General features: G+C 41.7%; 3 protein-coding genes across 4 annotated transcripts in view; 2 read left to right on the top strand and 1 right to left on the bottom strand.

The window, feature by feature from the left end:
* shakB (shaking B) overlaps positions 1-18939 on the top strand; it is a 139854-nt gene that overhangs the window by 39587 nt on the left and 81328 nt on the right. The window lies entirely within an intron of this gene.
* I-3 (Inhibitor-3) lies at positions 5023-5764 on the top strand. The gene has a single exon (XM_017174625.3). It carries the CDS (start codon positions 5129-5131, stop codon positions 5705-5707), a length of 579 nt encoding a protein of 192 aa, XP_017030114.1. The 5' UTR covers positions 5023-5128; the 3' UTR covers positions 5708-5764.
* Positions 15629-16067, bottom strand: LOC108080047 (uncharacterized). Its single transcript, XM_017174626.3, has 2 exons — positions 15923-16067; positions 15629-15864 (listed from the first exon to the last, which is right to left on the bottom strand). Exon 2 carries the CDS (start codon positions 15847-15849, stop codon positions 15673-15675), a length of 177 nt encoding a protein of 58 aa, XP_017030115.1. The 5' UTR covers positions 15850-15864; positions 15923-16067; the 3' UTR covers positions 15629-15672.

The raw sequence follows: 18939 nt of genomic DNA, 5'->3' as shown, positions 1-18939 counted from the left end.
GGAATTTATATTAGATTTTTTCGTTTTTTCCCCTTGCCCCCCGGAAGCGAAGGGATATACATAATAGTTGTAGTTGCAAACTGACAAATGGATGGATGGGCCAGGCTCCAGGCTTCCCCCCCAAAAGCTCTTTGGGGAATATACCATTGTCATCGCCTCGGTCTCGTTTTCTTATTTATTTTGTTTACATTTTGCCGGGCAGATGGCACACAAGAGCTGTGACACAGATTTCGCTTTATTTATTTCGATTACTTAAGCTCAAGAATCATAAAAATAGTCGAGTGGCGAGTGGTGGAAGGGTGGACAGAAATTAGCTACGAACTCGGACCGTTGAAAGAAATTGAAAGGATCGCAAGAAAAGGGCGAAAGGAAGTCTCAACTTTCCACTACAAACTTATTCGTAAAGTATTTGATGGAGAATTGCTTTTTATTATGGCGGAGGGAAAGGGAAGCTGGGGAAAGTGAGCTGGAAAAGTCAAATGAAGATGCTGAAAGTGAGCTCAAGGGGCAGCAAATGCAAATTGAAGCCGTCAGGCTTATTATTTACCGGATTTATCGGTGGAAAATGTAATAGAGCTGTTGGATAATTGTTCTTTGACCCTTAGAAGTACTAATAAAATGTAGACCTCACATTAATGAATAGTTTATGAAGGCCTACAGGTTAGATGGTCACACTGTTGGTTGTATTAGGGTGTGACCAGTAGTAGGAGTAGATAGATAAGTAGATTTAATAGATAAAATATAGATTAAATGCTGTAAGAATTTAATTAAAATTGTTAAATTAAATTTGTTTAAATTCGGAATCAGAAAACTTAATAAAACTACAACTTCAGTATCTGATTACAAGTTTACAGGGTAATACTGTTTATTTATTTTGTGGTGTGACCATTCCCATGTGAATAAATGACCATACTCTATCTCCTAACGCTTTAAAGAAAAGTCCCCCTAGAGCCTTTGTATAATCCGATAATATTCTATATTCTGAGAACCAGAACCACACACATTTCACTTTTAATTATCCCTTATCACAAATCTTTGACACAGAATTCCACACATTGTTAATATTGCTTTTCTTACTAAATAAAAAGTAAAAATACAAATAAAAAACCATAACAAAACTAAACACAAACACATAAAGAAAGTCATTAGTTTATCCTGTTTATAAAACTCTTCTCTATACAAGTTAAGAATAAAAACAAGTCTAAAAATATATCTCATATAATAAATATATGTATATTTTCCTACGAAATTCAAGACAATGAACACGATAAACCTACATTTCTGTTCGCCTCCCTGGACAATCCTTGGACCATAGTCGGATATGATGAAAGTTATAGATTGATAGATAAGAAAACCCAAAGGGAAAAGGATACAAAGGACCAAGGGGCTTGGGAATCACAAGTGAGGAGTCGTCTTTGAGATGTCTTTCTCCCTTTGCTGTTGTTTTGTTGTGTTTGTGGCTGCTGCTGCATAAAGGAGAGTGGAAAAGTGGGAAAAATGCTAGCAAATAGTTTTCCGCTTGCCGCCGCATACAATGGGATTTGTTTAGGGATGAGGGGCAGGGTGCAGGGGGCGGATTAAGGACGATGGCGGCGTGTTCTTTATCAATTTTATTCGTGAAATATATTTCCGAAACATTTGCCATTATATTTGCATTAGTAGCCACAGCTTCCGCTTCCCTTTTGCCGCCCCCAAACTATGAGATGTGGCTCAATTCTGAAGACTGAGTCCCCCTTTTTTCAGTGTCTAACTGGGCCGCTGGTAAAGGTGCACTGAGAGAAAAGTAAAGATAAATAAATATAAATTTTTAATATATTTAAAAAATGGTTTCTTTGATTAATTTTGATTTGTGTTGGGAAAATGTTCCTTAAGCTATTGCAATTTTTTTGTTTAGTTAAGTTAAAGGAGGAAGTGTGACCTTAACCTTATAGGTTTTATGGTCACACCAATTATTTAATAATTCTTAATAAATGAAGACTCTATTCTACTTTTTCTCAGTGCTTAATTGTGGGCACTGGACAATTCGACGCCAATGAAAAGGAAAAAAGGCAAGGCGTAGGCATTCAAAGAACTATCCTCGCACACCACAATACACACATACATATATTTATATATATATTTTTTTATACATATATATGGAGTCTATTCCCTGGCGGAAACTGCTTATCACACATTTCCACACAGCCACGCAAAATCACACACACACACACCAAAACCAAATACAATACAGGAATTCCAAAAAAAAAAAAAGAAAAGAAGAAAAAAGAAAGATAAATGTACCAGGGGGGCAGAGGAAAAGGGGGACAGCTGTGGAGTAGTGGAGTAATAGCACAAAGAATGATGCGTAGACATGATTTCCGTGCGGTTGATTCCGCTCTCCATTCCCAACACTCGCCTTTTCCCTGGCACACTGCTTTCGATTCGAGACGGAAATTGTTAAATGGAAATTTCCATAAATTTCAAACAGCATGGGGTGGCAGCAGCAACCCCACTGATCGAGTGTGAGCCGCAAATTAGGTTTGTTGGGTTTTTCCAAAGGCTTATTTTTCCATGTCTTTAAGATGGTTTGCTGTCTTGGTAATTCCTAGGTAATTTTATATTTTAATTTCTATATTTTAAGATATATTTTTGTGGTATTTATGCTTCGTACCCATTGCTTTTACAAGGTAATCCTACTTTCTGGCTTGCTTTCCTCTAAGTTTTTCCTAGTACAAACTGCATTTCATCTGAGGACTTTCATTTAAAGCTTATCCTTAGAAATTTTCCATCTTCTGCTCCTTACATTTATCTTTTCTTTTTCTTTTTTAAGAGCCTATGTTCCACTGTTTTAAGAGAACGACATCCTGCTGGTAAACTATTCGCTTGGGGATTTAGTTTCTGGTACCTTTTTGTGCGTTATCTGCATGATTTTGCATGCCCCAGAGAAGCCGGTGGAAACTGGGCGCTGGAAGATAGAGAGAGAGATTCAAGTGGAGGCGGGAGCTGGAGGCAGTGGCAGCCTGGCAGCCTGGCAGCCTGGAGTAGCATGTAATTCATCTTATTCCCCAAAGACAACCACCAGCGACAAAGGAGACACGGACGCTTGAGCTTACAATTCCGGTGGGCAAATTGAGCGGGGAGGAGGCGGACAGGGAAATCCTAAGGAAAACTGGAGGAGATCTGGGTAACTGGAGACGGGAAGGGAGAAGGAGACAGGAGACGGGAGACAGGAGAGACAGTCAAAGGCGTTGCTGTCGTCGCGTTTTGTGCGTGTCTCCATTGGGACATAAATGCCATTTGGCCCCACCAGGAACGGGAACGGGAACAGTGAGGGGTGGTGGTGGGTTGGTCTGTGCGTAGACCAGGCACGCGCCTCATTACCACCCCCCCCCAGCCCGCCCATTTTTCTGGCCAATCCCCAATCTCTTTTTGACGCATAAAATGCGTAATGAATTTTAGATTTCATTTCAATGGCACACAGAGAAAGAAAGTTATGGCCACAGGCGCTCGAGGATTTTGCTTTTGCCGGCCTCAGCTTTTCCAAGAGCCCAGGAAAACTTTTATTTGGCCATTAAGTGCGTGGAGAGCAGCCGTCAAAGTGTTTAGTCGAATGGCCTGCAAATAGTTTTAGGTGATTCCCCAACTGGGTGTCGGTGAAAATCTTTTTAAAGGAGAAAGCTATGACTTGAAGGGTTTATTTATAGAATTTGAGAGTCTTTTTTAAAGATAATTTTGGCTTCTTTGAATTTAAATATTTATGAAATAAATTTGGTTTAAAAGGAAATGAATAAATTCATTAAAGTATTACGCATACGCACTGTGATCTTCAAAAACCTAAACTTTTACAAATACGGAACATCAATTATTTAAACGTTTTAACATTCGTTCGCAGGAAAATCCCATTTGTCACCTCGAATCCAGTCTGAACCTTGCACTTGAACCACGCCCCTTTGGGGGGGGGGGGGGTTGGAGCGAGGCGGAGGCCTGGGAAAAAACTGAACTATTTAAACAGCATTGAGCATAATTTTTCATTCAGGGTCGTTGGCTTGGCACTTGCCACGAAAAGCTGCGACGCTGCGGCTTCTTTTTTATTATCTACTGCACAGCAGACAGAGGCAGACATCCTCTCTACTCCCTCCTACCAAGCATCCATCCTTTGACTTTTCCAATCTCCCCAGCATGCCCGCCGCCTGCGGTCCAAGCTGCAAACATAATTTTTCTTGGTTCTAATGCCAGATAAACGCAGACAAGAAGTAAAATACATGAGACCAGAGCGGTGGCCAAAAAAAAGCACAAAAAAAACACAAAAAACACTGAAAAACTACACAAAAAAAGGAGGGAAAACTGTGAAAAAAAAACTGAAAAACTAAAGACGAAACCGAAAACGATGCTGGGAAAAAGTTCCTTAACCCCACCATCATATTATTTTCAACATTTATTTGCCATGCGTAAATACACAAAAAAAAAAGGAAAATATATATATATACCGGGTAGGGGGCACCATTTTTTGTGCAATTTTCAAAGGCAAAGTGGTAAAGTAAAACGGAAAATGGGTTTTCCAACCCGCCAGCAGCCCAGCCTTCACTCAATAATAAATGCAAAACTGCAGCGGGAATGGAGAATTGCATTTTAGGTAAACATGGAGCTGGAGTTCTCTCTGCTTTGGGGGGATTTTCGGGGAAAATGGCTGCAGAACGGGCGCAGAAAAGTGGGTGGGCCAAGAGGGTGGCTATGGGTTAAATGGGCGGCTGGGCCACTGTGGGGTTAAGGCGTGTCCTGGCGCTTGTCCAATTGACGTAAATCGTGCCCAAGTTTTGGCAGCCAAAATGACTGCGGCTAAAGCCGAGACAGCAGACAGAGATGGCCACACTGAGGGAGAAAGAGAGAGGGAGAGAGAAAGAGCAAGTGAGACAGAGAAAGGCAGCCAAGGAGAGGTCAGCAAACTTGGCGGTGTGTAGCCAGCAGCAGCCTCCAAGTACTTATCGATAAAGTTATATGTATTTACGGAACGCTAGGCAGCAGGCGTAGCCCCAAAAATCACAAACACGATCAGGGGACCAGGAGCCAAACCAGATTTGATTTCGACCCGAAATTCAGTAGTAAAAAATTCTATAAAAAATTCTATAAAAAAACCCAAAATTCGAGCAGAATGGATCAGCCAAAGACCAATGTCTCGACCATCGATGCTGAGACCGAGCCAAAGTTACCAGCACCCGCGACCAAGGTGTTGCTCATAGGATCAAGTCCCGTAACGGCAGAGATCGAGATCCAGGCAGTGCCAGTGCCCGAGGACACGGGCTGTGTGCTTCGGCTACGGCTCGCCTCTCAGGTGCCGCAGACTTCGCGGCGGCGCGTCTGCTTCCACGAGGGCGTCGTCGACAACGAGCACTTGAATCGGCGCAAGTCCAAGTGCTGCTGCATCTACCGCAAGCCGCATGCCTTTGACGAGAGCTCTTCGTCTGCGGACGATGAGTGCGAGCACTGCTTCGGCCATCCGGAGGTCAGGACCCGTAACCGGCTGGAGAAGCAGCGTAGGCGTCGGCCAACCTGCGGCTGCTGCTCCTGCGGGGCCTGTCACCAGACCACCAATCAAGGTGAAGGCGGCAGTCAGACGGAAGTCCACAAGCAGCAGGAGCTGGAAACCCAACAGGATGAGGGTCAGATCGTCACCGATCGATGTGAGCCCACCCAGGAGCAGTACGAGTCCCCAGTCCCAAGCCATTCTTGATGTTTTCTCGTGATCACAATGAAATTAAAAACCCACCTTGGTTGATATGTTACTTGACTTGGTAAAGCTGTAGTTTGCATCTAAAGATAGGGTTGAGTAATCCCTGCTGATCCGTACCCAGTTAATTGAATTTTTCGCTGCCTTGTACTGTGTGGAAGGAAAACGTCGGTAAAGGCAAAAATGCGCTTAGAAAATGCTATCCTGTTTCTGTCACTCAGCAGCCAGAAAACCGCAAAAAAATGTCACGCCCCTTGCTGAGTCTCGACATGTTTACGCCCCCAGAACTCCCCATCCCTGACACTTAATCTCCGGAACCCAGGCACCCGCCAAGCACCCAGCATCCAGCACAAGCTGCCAGCTTACAGCCAGCTACAACTCCCCCCAACTCTATTGATTGATTATGCGAACTGTCTGCGCGAACTTGTAACTAGATTAATGAACTTTTCGCCATGGATGCAGTGCATCACGACGAGGGCCTCACCTCTCCCTCTTCCTCTCTTCCTCTGTCTGCAGTTGTCGTGTGGAAATCCTCGCCGCAGTTTCCAGTTTTGGGCCGAACTTTGTGAGGGGGGAAACTCAAGTTGCCAGCAAGGCGACGCCCTGGATTCCAGTTTAAATTGGTTTAAATTCAAGTTAATTTTAGTATTAAAATAAATTCTATTAAATTTGTTATACACTATGCCTTTATCTATGACTTGTAATTTATAGTTTTCCCTGCATTCCCCCATCTAGTTTCAATTCCCTGCTTAATCTGTGGCAGTTTTTCGGTGGCCAAAGTGAAGCTGAGGCCTCGCTTCAATATTGTCGAGGGCCAGAGGCGTGCACAAAAAGGGGGTTATGCAATGGCACAAATTTCGTTAAAAAAAGAAAAAAAAAAATGAACACAAAAAAATGGAGCGAAAAATTTCTGTTTTGGTTTCTCTGCTGCTGCCAAACTTTGAACCCTTTTGCGAGTGTGTGTGTGTGTGCGAGTGTGTGGCATTAAACCACAACTCAATATGCGCTCTAGTATGAGTGAGTATCTATGTGCTACCCCCCCGTATCTGTCTGTGTCAGTTGCCTTAGTCGTTTTTTATGAGGTCTCTTGGCGCTTGATTCCGCGGCCCCAAACCGCATTTGAAGTGCCTCTGCAAAAAGAAAATAAATATATATACCCATGTATCCATATATATAAATGAAATGGGGAGCATACAGGCAGAGAAAAAGGTAGCTAGTTTTTAAAGAAAATAAACCCAAATAAGTTGATTTTTAAAGTTGTATTTTTAATAAATATTTAATTGAAATTTATTTTGAAAATAATATAAGAACCGTGAGTCCTGAGACTTGCTTTTAATTAATAGCCACTTTTTTCGCCCAGTGCACTGTTTGCATAACCCATACATGCATCTGTTTCATGTGTGTGTTTTTATCCCATATTTGCAATGGAGCTCTAACTTTTTTAACTTGGTCAATGGGTCGCCGTCAACGAAGCTGAGTGTTTCCTCTTTCTATATTATTTATTTTCCTTTTTTCTTTCTTTCTTTTTCTGCTGCGCTTTGCTCTTTTCCCGGCTTCTGTTTCAGTTTTAGCTAGAATATAAAAAGAGAGAGAGAGAGAGAAAGGATGAAAGAGAGCCCGCAAAGGATCTGTGCCAGGCAAATGATTCCTTCTCCTTCAATGATTAAGTTGATGAGGCCGCGGATGACATAAAAGATGCTTGCTTTGAACATGACACAAATTCAGGACATGCAGGGGGAAAAACCGAGTGAAAAGCCAAGCTAAAATATGACTTTACCAAAAACAAATTAAATTCCAAAATTCGGATAAAAATTATAAAAATTATTGTGAGAAAATCTCCTAAAAATATTTAGGAAGAATCGAATCAAGCTCAACCCCCCCGCAAAGCTAATCCCAAAATGAGTCTTTCCTCTAAAGTAATCCACTAATTGCTATTAAAATTAATCTGGCCCCCCGAAGCCAAGTTAGAGGTCGGAAAATGTGGGGAAAACACCTTTCCCCTAAGCCGGGGCCATAATGCCCAAATAGCTTTGAGGTCAGCAATAAACAATTTGCGAGCAATTCCACAGAAATATTGTGGTCAAGTGTAGGAAATGTGCCACAAGCCAAAAAGGACCCGAAACTCAAAAGACACTGATAATGGACCACAAAAAAGGGGGGCGGCCCCGGCACGGTGGAAAATGATATCTGTTTTTGGGTCCGTTTTCCTCCCTTTTGACCAGATACAAATAATGAGGCAAGCCACAACAATTACGGCAAACAAACAAACAAACCGAAAATAAATCTGGGAAAAAAATAAAAAAGCAATTGAGGCAAGGCAGCCAGAGGTGGGTAAAAAGGGGGCACCAGCCGGAGGAAACCTGGGAAAGCTGGGAAAGCACTTTATGCTTGTAAACGCTGTGAAATGTGCCAAAGTGAATAATTTCTTTTTAATTTCCACTTAAGTGACTTTTAAATGCTTTTCACACACACACGCATACCGGCGAAGAGGGAAAAGCAAAGAAGTCAAAGTAAAGGGTCGGAAAATGAGGGGAAAAAGCGGAAAAACCTGCCAGACGACACGTCACTTTGACGCCTTCTGGTGTCGGAAATTGGCAGAGGCAGAGGTATGCGTTGCGGCAGGGAAAATTAAAGGAGATTGACCCTACGTTTGATTTTCCCACAACTCATGTTTTCCAGGATTTTTCTCTTTCTTAATTTTTAATTATCTTGCTTTATGAATTTCCTATTTTCTGTAGATCCTTTAGTATTTATAACTATTATTAAAATATATTTAAATTATTAAAACAAACAGAGCTCTGTTTAAAATTACACTCCTGTTTTCTTCCGTAAATTTCCCCATGAAATACCAACTCATTTTCCTCTTCATTATATATACGTTTACCTCATGTTTTCCCCGAGCACCAAACCCTCTTCTTTGGTGCCGATGCCGTTTATGTAATTGACTTCATTGCCAACAATCGATTCAAGTACAAAAGCAGCTTTCTTTGTGCCCTCAGTTTGGTTTTCCCCGAGCATCCTTACATTTTTTTCTTCTTGTTATTTATGGCTCACAATTTGAAGGCTTTTGAGCAATTTTTGAGCATCGAAATGAATCCCACTTGAGAACGCACAACAAAAAATACAAAAAAGAAAAAGAAAATGTTGAATGTGATATGCAAATAGGGCGGAAAAAGGAAAAGTGGTTGGAGGAGCGAAACATTGGCAGCTGAGTCAGCGAAATGTTTTGCAATGGCGACAAGAACAACAAATGAAAAGCATGGAAAATGCTGCCTAAACGGCAAACTGATGGAGGGGAAAATTCATTGAAAGGAAACCAAAAGAAATGAAAATAATAATTTAATGAATTTACAATAAAATAAAATATTAAATCAAATTTTTAAATATATTATTTACATTCTAAATTAATGTGAAAAGCCTTACGTTCAAGTCTCATTTAAAAATCCCACCGAAATTACGCATACGCCCTGTTAACATTACGTATACGCATGCATCCAGTTCTTAGAAACATGGCAAAAACAGAGGCCCAAGCCGTAAACATAAATAAATAGTAATAAACAGCAATAAAAATTGACTTCTCAAATGGGAGAGGTGGTGGCCATTTTGACCAAATACACAAATCATGGAAGCAAATCATGTGAAGAGCACCAAACATACACACACACACGCTGGCGCTGGGTGTAGGGAGGTCATTTTTACGCTGATGTCTATGACATTATCAGCAAAATTTATTAAATGACAGACACATAAATATATAATATATTAGGCCATAAATATATGTGGTGGGGAACTCAGATAGCCGCTGGTTGCGAGACCATAAAAGGTCGACCTATGCCATACCCTAGAACCTGGGTAATTCCCATAAATAAATAAGTCTCTCCTGGCCATAATTAGCCAGGGTATGTATGTGTGGGTTCTACTAGAAGCAAAAACGCTGGAATCATAAAAACGAATTACAATATTTTAATTTGATGTTATTATTATCGGGCACACATGCTACACAAGTGCCACTCTGCCGCCCCTGTGTTTTGTCTCCTGCATTATGTTTTCTCTCTCTTCTCTTATTTTTTTGATATTTTATTTATTTTCTAATGGTTTTCGGGGGTGCGAAAAACACACATAGTATTCATTGAGGAGGGTGTTTTCTTGGGCAAAATTATTGACATCTAAATTAGGAGCCTCACACACAACCTGCTTCCCCCAAAAACTGAGGCCTTTCGTATATTTTTTCCCAGTGCTTTCTTCAGTCTCCCCCAAATTCCGGTTCCATTCCGTTTGATGTTCAGGTTGAGGGGAAAATTGGGGTTAGAGAACTAGAAGCGAAAGTGGAGGTGTTGTTTAAATGCAAATAAATCTTAATTTAAGGCAAACACGCAGCCAATTGGCTTGTTAACCTTTATATTTATTTTTGGCTTTTTTAATTTTATGGTTTAATTAAATTTCTGAGCAACAAAAGTAACAATTTTCAATGATTTTAAAGGTATAGAATTTTATTATATTTTTTTTTCTTTATTTAAATAGAAACTCTAGTAATACCTGCTTCGATTTCCCTGGCTCCTCCCCATATAGATATAGATATTTTTTTTGTGAGAAACGCTTATGTCTTTGTTTGCTACGTGGCCTGCTTTGGAGCCCACCCCTTTTGGCGTCGCCCCTGTAGCTGGCTCCTCCTACTCCTCCTGAAAGCCGCCCTACAATCAGTTACAGTCTCAGCTGTCAATAGATTGTTGACATTTTTTTTTCTTTATACTCCGGCAACCAAGGATGAGGAAGCAGGCAGGGAGGCAGGCAGGCAGTCAGGGGGAGGTGTTGTTTGGGCCTGTTTTGTTGGCCGTTTTGTTGTTTACTGCTTAAATCTGCCAATTTACTCGTTTACGTTTAGGCTTTATGCCAAGGCGCCACTTCTCATGACTTTGCCCTGCGGAAAATGGCGCAGTGCGAGGGCACATGTGTCCCTGTGTGTGTGGAAAATTAATATCTGTGTCATTTTTTGGGTTAATAAGGCTAAATTGAGTATATGTGCGAGACACACTTAATTATCATCATATTTATGGCCGTCACGGGTGCGAGACATTTGCGGAAAAAAATCCCCTTGCCAAGGCACAAGTCCCTTGCCATCTTGCTACCCTCTTTAATTTTTTATGTCCGTTTATTATGATTACTGGTAATTATTTCCAATTTCTAAGAAGGCCAAATGTTATACGCTTTTCTTTTGTATTTATTGTATTTTCAAAATATATAGAAAATTGATTTACCAACTAAAACCATTCAAGGGGATTGGAATGTCTTATTGGGTCTAGATTACACACTCCTAGAAGAGCTTAGACCTTAGTTTTATACATTATAATGTGGCCTAATTACTGGCCAACTTCTGCGGGAGAGATACCCTTCTAGTTTTCCTTCTGGTTTTCCCCCCATTGGCATATCGGCTTTCTTTGCATTTCCCGTGTCGATTCTGAGACTCACTGCCTATTTCCTGGTCTGTGGATGATACAAGTGGATTAAGGCAATTTCGTATTCGCCGGAAAATGACTGTTGAGAAGCCAGAAGACAGATGCCTGTCGCCCTCCGACCATGTCTCAGGTCAGTCAGCGAATGTCTAATCTCTCGGCTGTCTGTCTAATCTCATTTGATGATGACTCGACTCGACACCACTTGATTCGATTCCGTTCTCTCTCTCTCTCTCCAGAACTTAATGCGACTTGACTTGACTTTCCCCGTGCCTTGTTCCCGCGGATTTTCCCGGACTTAATCAATCATTGCCCTTTCCCCTTGAATCTATTCCCCATTCAACATGCCTCGATTTCAATTAATTTTCCAGCTTTTGGCCAGCTGCAGCGGCCACAAATTTTGTTTGGCCCAAAAAGTTGTGTGCTGCGTTTTGGTTCAATTTGATTGGGGGATAGCCTCCGACGAACTTTGACCTGGCCGAAAGTGTGTGTGTGTGTGGGAAACCCAGGCAATTGAAACTTTTCCGGGGGCCGGACCCCGGCGGAGATTGTCAAGTGTTTCGAAAGTTGGAAAGTGACCTGAAAAGTGTGTGTGTTTCGAGGAAATTTGATTCGATTAGATGCGACTCCAGATTTCTCAGGGACATGAAAATGAAATCTTTACGGCTGCTCCCTTTTGCTCCCCCGTTCCCCTTAGATGAGTATTTTCATTGGAGCATATTTTGCGGAGCAAAGTTTTTCCTACCTTTTCCTTTTTGATGGGCGCACACAGGTGCACAAATGGCAAGAAGCGACAACTGAAACAGAAGCAGCAGCAGCAGCAGCAGCAGCTTCAGAATTTACATAAAAAAGTTTGTCATGCTGCCCGAGGGGAACCACCGGAGGCTGGGAAATCCAAGGCTGAGGTGGAAAACCCATGCACAGGCCTGTGTATATTAAAAAAAGAAGGAAAATGCTGAGCTCTCCTGCCTGGGTCTTACTTTCGGGTTCGGGTTCAACGCTACCGTCTGGGCTTATATATATTCCATATATGCATGATCATGTCTGGATTAGCCTAATGAAAGCCCAGACTCTGGCACAACAACAGCTGATGGGAAAGCTGGGAAAGCCGGACGAAATGTTAACAGCAGTCGGTGGCAGGAAAACTGCTGTCACGAAGCGCTAAGACGCTGACAATGTCGGTTCCACGGGGCAGGGCTCTACCCTTCCATTGAGTTGGTTTCCAATTTCCAAAATCTGGCCATAAAATAATTGAATTCTTCACTACCCTTGAATCTTTTATGGAATTTCCATAATTCCACTAAAGTTAACTAAGGTTTTTCCCTGCGGAAAGGATATTAGTGCTTCGGCTTGCAAGGCAGGTCCTTCGAGTACATGTGCTTACATGGCTGTAAGCGCATTTTGTGCGCTTGTGTGGGGTGTGTGTTGCTACGTGTTAGGGCTCTGACATGCTGACGGCAACATGCAACACAACCGCCAGCAGCAGCAGCAGCCTCAGCAGCAACACAAGACGTGCAGCAGGGGGAAAACCTTTGCCAGCCATGAAAATCCTTCAGAGTCGCGTCGCAACATCCGCGTGACGACGTCATCGTCGTCGTCGTCGTCATCGTCCTTGTCTCCGGTTGCTGCCGCTGTTGTTGCCGCTGGCAGACATTGCTGCAAAGACTTACGGAAAGTTTACAGCCTCAGACATTTGTTGTGGCTTTTATAAATTGTCTGTGCGTGGGCCAAGGTGTCTTCAATCCCCGGCAGAAATGTGTGGAAAATGCCAGGGGAAAGGGCTGGGCGAACGTGTGCCACAACAAAATGGAGGAATGTGGAGAAATGTGGGGGATGGTGTGAGAGGAGTCCTTTGTTGCTGCCGTCGATTGCTGCAGTGTCAGCGCCGTACAATGCAGGAAAAGCAGCAGCAGCAGCAGCAGCAACAACAACACGGAACACGAGACACGTTAAGCGCATTGCCATTTGTGCCACATCACGGAGAATCGGGAAAGAAGCAGCTACACTGGCAGAAAGAGAGAAAATAAGTGATGAATGTATGTACAATTTGGCATTTGATTTTTTCGCCAGTGCATGTGACTGGGCGTGACAGGTGGGCCACGGGTCGTGGGAATCCCAACAGTTGGCAAAGTTGTTCAATTCACTAAACAAAAAACAAGACAAACAGACGAAAATCCAACACAAAAAAAGGACTGGCTGAAAGAAAAATGCTGCCTTTGTGCAGTCGAATGGCTTAAGCGGGATTTATCGGCACGGCTAACGGTGAGTTCGATTGATTAGTCGATAAAGATGATCGATGATTTGGACACGCCGGAAAGGCAACGGGGTGTCAGGCGGTTGGAATCAAAAGGAAGCTTAGCTCTTTAACTAGCAAATTCTTTTGTTTTTTTGGTAAATTTATTGTTTATTAATATTATTATAATCTATAATTCAATGAAAGAAAATAGTTAAAGAAATGGTAAGTTGGCGCAAAAAGAGTTTTAGGGTAAGTTAGCTGAGAGTAAGGTTGATCCTTAATAATTATATATTTCTTTTGAATTTATTTAAGCTTTTAAAAAGCTTAAATTAAACAAAATTTTCCCTTTTATAAATAGTTATATTCTTTTTATTTTAAGTTAATTTCCTGTGATGTTTTCTTATGAATAAAAATTTAAAAAATGTATATTCTATATATACTAACAATTTTAAAGACTTGCTGCAAAAATCATTGAACTTTCGCTTGAAACACTTCCCCTCCCGATCTCCACAGACATTTAACATTCATCGATTATGGTTATTAATCATTCCCTTTCGATTCGATTCAATTCGATTCACCTTTGTCGACTCATTCGATGGATTCGATACCAGAATCCGCCGGCTTAAGCTTGTTCAGCTTTCAGCTTGTTAAATGCATTGCTGGCAAATTGCATTCCCCATTTTCCCCCATTTTCCCCAGACCCATTCCTCCGCTTTTCATATCCTGACAGGACACAGTTGCTGCCACCGGGTGCGACAGAGATGGATAGTTTCGCTCGCGTTGTAATTAACATTAATTTCGTATAAACTTTGGCACATTGCGTATACGCCGTGTGTGTCGCTGTGAGTTTCTGTGAGTGTGTGTGTGTGTATTGCCTTTTCAATTGTCTGTCACAAGCAGGAATATCATCATAGAGCATACACAGAAACAAAATCTAAATGCTTTTCAATATTTAAAATATTTAATTTGTAAATAAATTAAAATAATTTAGAAATATGAAAATACCTAGATAAATCTTGTTTTAAATAAAATATTACATAAGGAGATTACCACAACATTTTCCCCAGTGTTCAGGGTAGCTCTAGGATTTTCGCTGCACACAAATTAACTGCGAGCACAATTGTTTTACACATCGTTGTCTGAGTTGTCGTTGTTCTCAGGGAAATGGAAATGGAAATCTTTATGTTGGCACGGATTCATGTGTGTGTGTGTTCTTGCTTTATCGTGACAACAATGGGTCCTCTCATTCCGCCATTCCGCCATGTTGCCAGTTTATGGTCTTTATCCTGCAGATATAACCCCTTTTGGCAGCGGGTGTAAATAAGCTCAAGTTGCCTGAAAATTGCGTCAATTAACCTTTTGGAAAATCCATTCCTTGTTTGTGTTTTCCCGCTAATTCGGTTACTAACTGCCCCCCTCTTCTCTCCTCTCGTTTCAGGTGAGTTAATTGCAAATTGGCTAATTTGCCATTCGCCTATCACGGGATCTCTGCCACCGACGACTGCCTGTCAAATGGTGAAGGCTCAATTAAAGCGTCGGGTAAGTGGCGGGGATCTGTCTTTAAGATGTCAGCAAATCCTGGGGATATTACTGGGGCTTTCCCCGTCTGCTGCGGTTGCCTCCTGCATTGTCAACTGACAATTGCAGCTCAAAGGGACGGCAAGGAAAAGTGGAAAGTGGAGAAATGCTGCAGGAAAACTGCAGGGCGAGGGACTTATAAGTAAAAGCCAAGCAAAAGGGAGAGAGAGCCACAAGCAAATGACGCATGCATGTGACTTGGCTAAAGTTTGCGACAAAACTGTATGAAATTTGGCTACAGATTTCCTTAAATTTAACTAAATTAACCATCAAATCTTTATTAAAAGCATTAATTGAGAGGCAGGTCAGGTAAATGGAATGATAAACCAGCCTTGGTTGCCAGCTGAGTGACTTAACAGCCATGAACCGCACTGCCTCTGCAAAAGCCAAAGGACTTTCCAGAGGGAGGCATGTCTCGAGTCCTGGCAGCATTCCGTTGCATGGAGAAAACTTGAGTTTTGTTTGTATTTTGCTTTGTCCTGTGTGCTGACACATTTTTCTTTCCCCTCGTGTGTGTGTATGTGATACCGGAAATTACAAATGCAACAAGATGTTGCAGGGGTATTGTCTCCGAGAGCGGATTATATATCCGCTATCCATCTCCATTGGACACTGATATCCTCTAAGAGTATTTAAGAATAAAAACAAAGGTAACCCAGCTAAAAATATATGCAGCAGCAAGTCCTTTTTTATTGTGAAAGAAGTTAGACATTGGAGGGCAATATTTCGAAGCCATCGAATTGCTTGGCCAACGGAATGGCCAAAGCAAAGAGTCCATAGCTCTTGATAAAGGTCCAGCAGAAGCGATCGTTGTAGAGGATATTCAGAAAGGCCAAGGCGGTTTTCATCAGCCGCAAAGGACGCTTCCTTGGCTTCACCATAATGCCAGAAAAAAACTGTGAACGAAGAGCGGGAAATTAGCTGGGATGTGTGGGTAACGGGCTGCCACTCAACTGATTAATTCAATTAAAAGAAAACTGATTTTTACAGACTTTTTTATCTGAAAATTATAATTTTGTTAAAGCTCGTCTGATTTTGTTTAGAAGCAAGCCCAAACTGACAGATTATTTAAGGGTTTTTTGGAATCAGAGAATGTTTTTAGCCAGGCCTGCTAGTTGAACTTTAATTATTTATCCTTGATATTTTATCATTCTTAAATCATAGGGAAATGCTAAATAATCGTAGAGAAATTCAAATAAGTTTAAATGATTTTTCCCTGTTTAGATTTTGTAACTTTTTAATATCCTTTCTGTTGCAATCTATAAACAAAGACTGACACTCGGTCGGGAGTTGGCTTAATTTAATTATTCTCAAACACAAATGTTGTGGTGGCCACTCACTCACCCGTTTTTGGGCCCTGCTCTCGACTGTGTTTGCTTGGCCAAAAAATAGTTGGGCTGAACATTTTTCGCTTACGCCGCAAAGTATGCAACATGTTTGCCATGTGTTGGGCGGTTGGAAAATGGGTGGTAGGTGGTAGGTGGCTTCTGCTGTCCAGGTCGTTGGCAGCCATTAGCACAAATGTCGTCTGTCCAAAAAGGGTGCCGTCAGGGGTCGCGGCAATGGGGGAGTGGTAACTGCATCAACAACTTTTTAACCAACTTGCCAGCCGAGACTAACAAGACCGCAGAGGGGCAAGGGGGCGGGGGCTGGAAGGGGGTGTGGCGGCAAACTAACTAACTCGATGCTCTCGCCTGCCACTTGTAATGTAACGTTATTGTTGCAACAACAACGGTGGCTGGGGAGGAGGCTGCTTTGTCCGCGAAAAAAAAGGTTTTTTACTATACTTTCTTTTTTTTTTTTTTTTGGTTGCAAAAATTGTAAGTTCAACTTCAGCTGCAGAGATTTTTCGGTCAGCGTTAATGCAGCGAAGTTAACCCTCTAAAACCACCCCCTGGCAGAGCCGCAGAACGGTTTATGGCCACACTGAGAGAAACTGGGATACAATTTCAATACTTATATTCAAAGAGAGTTTCTTTTTAGAAGTATATTAGTTTTACAGCTTTGGGGAGGGCAACAACCCCATGACTCAGGGGTCCTAACTTTGCGCCCAGTGTATCCGCGCGGTCAGTTGCATTGCGGTCTGCTCATCTGTGTCCGTGTCTGCCAAGTTTTGGCCTCCACTCACCCAGCTTTACCCTCTCGACTAAATAGTTGAAAACTTTTTTGTGTATTTGCAGTATATGGCCAAGGGTCTCCGTCGTTGGGACACTTTAAATTGCACACAAATTGGCAGAAATTGTTGTTGCCCAGAGTTCCATTTTTGGTTGTTGCCCCTTTGACAAGTTTTTACTACCATTGGGCGGGAGAAGAAGAAAAGAAAAATCAAGAAGAAAGTCAAACAAAAAACGCATTTTAATAAAACTAAGACAATAACTGGTCTGTGTTTATATATTTTTATTTCATTCTCAAACTGGTTTAGTTTCTGGAGAACCGAAAGCTCTGCTGTGGTTTGATGTTGCCTGACCCAAAAGTATCGTATTTGTTTTGTGTGTGTGTCTGGTCGAGTTGTAATTATTACATCTGGCTGTAACTGTTGAACAAATTGTAATTTGCTTTGCCAGAGAGAGAACTCAACAATTAATCATACAATCGCAATCAATTTATGTTTATTTGTTTTCACTGTTTGAACAGGCCAACTAACCAATTAAATAATGTAATTTCAATTTGGTTTGACAGTAACAAGCGGCCCTCAAATGTATAGCCTATTTTTTAGGGCCTTGGTAAATGCAATGAAATATATTAAATATTTTAAATACATTTTTTTTTAAATCCCGATTTCCTAGCTCGGCAACAATTGATTAACAATCCCTGGCTTACACTTTGAATGGTCATCGCTTTGGGGGGAATCACCTCTTAAATACCAGATGTATTTTACCATCGAAAATGTGTATCGGAATCGCTGGTAATTTCTGGGTCATTTGCCGGGCCACGTTCCCGGGACAATAAAGGCAAGCCGTTGCCCGCCGCTGGCCCCGTTGGGCTGCATGAATTACGAGGTTAATTAGAAGTTTGACACGAGGCATGGGGCACTTACAATATGTACATGGAATAAATACTATACATACATGTGTGCTGTAGAGGAGGAGGAGGAGTTTGGTCCAGCAGCAGGACCGAAGCCAGGACCTGGAAACTGAAACTGAAACAGGAGCAGCTGTCGTTGCAGTTCCAGGCACGTACGCTGGCACACACACACACACACACACACACACTGGCAGGACCTGCATAAATAATGCAAAAGTGTGAAAAGGCACACACACACATGCACATACACACAGGAAAAGCATTTGCTTAGCTTTTTGCATGCAGCCGTTTTCAATATCAGCCTAGGCAACTGGGGGAAATTGAAGGGGTTGGGGGGCCATGGAAATGGAAAACCATCCTGCCACGCCCATTTGGCCAGCTTGCACTTGTTTATCATTTATTACTGCAGTTGGAAAATCTGTTTCAGCTCCTTCTACATTTCACATTGTTTGTCTTTTGTGCAATGCACACCCCGCATCTCCCTCTTCCACTCCCAGTTTTTCATGTTTTCCTACCATTTTCCTAACGTTTTCCCAACATTCTCGCATCTATTTTTTTCTTATATTTATGTATATATACATATATATTTTTTGTAGATTTTCCATTTGCTGCCGACACTTTTGCTGGCTGCTGTTAAAATGTTAAATTGAAAGTGGCAAAAGGTATTTCACGATAAAAATAGTAAATGTCATCAGTGGCATTTCGGTTGAGGGCAACGAAATTGTATTTATAAATGTTATTTATCTGGGTAAACTACACTCTTGTATTTCTCTATTTACAATGTTTGCAGATGAAGGCTTTTTAAATAAATACAAGTCTTTGGTCTTGGCTGGGGTTCTGCCAGGAATTGTTGGAAATTTTGTAAAAGGAAATCTAACTTTTCAGTCGATTTTAAAGTTTATATCCTTGCAAAGTTTAAGAAATGTTCAGAATAGGTGTTGTTGAAT

Source organism: Drosophila kikkawai, chromosome X (genome assembly GCF_030179895.1).
Source record: "Drosophila kikkawai strain 14028-0561.14 chromosome X, DkikHiC1v2, whole genome shotgun sequence".
Taxonomy (NCBI): Eukaryota; Metazoa; Arthropoda; class Insecta; order Diptera; family Drosophilidae; genus Drosophila; species Drosophila kikkawai.
This window is presented reverse-complemented; position numbering and strand designations above follow the sequence as displayed.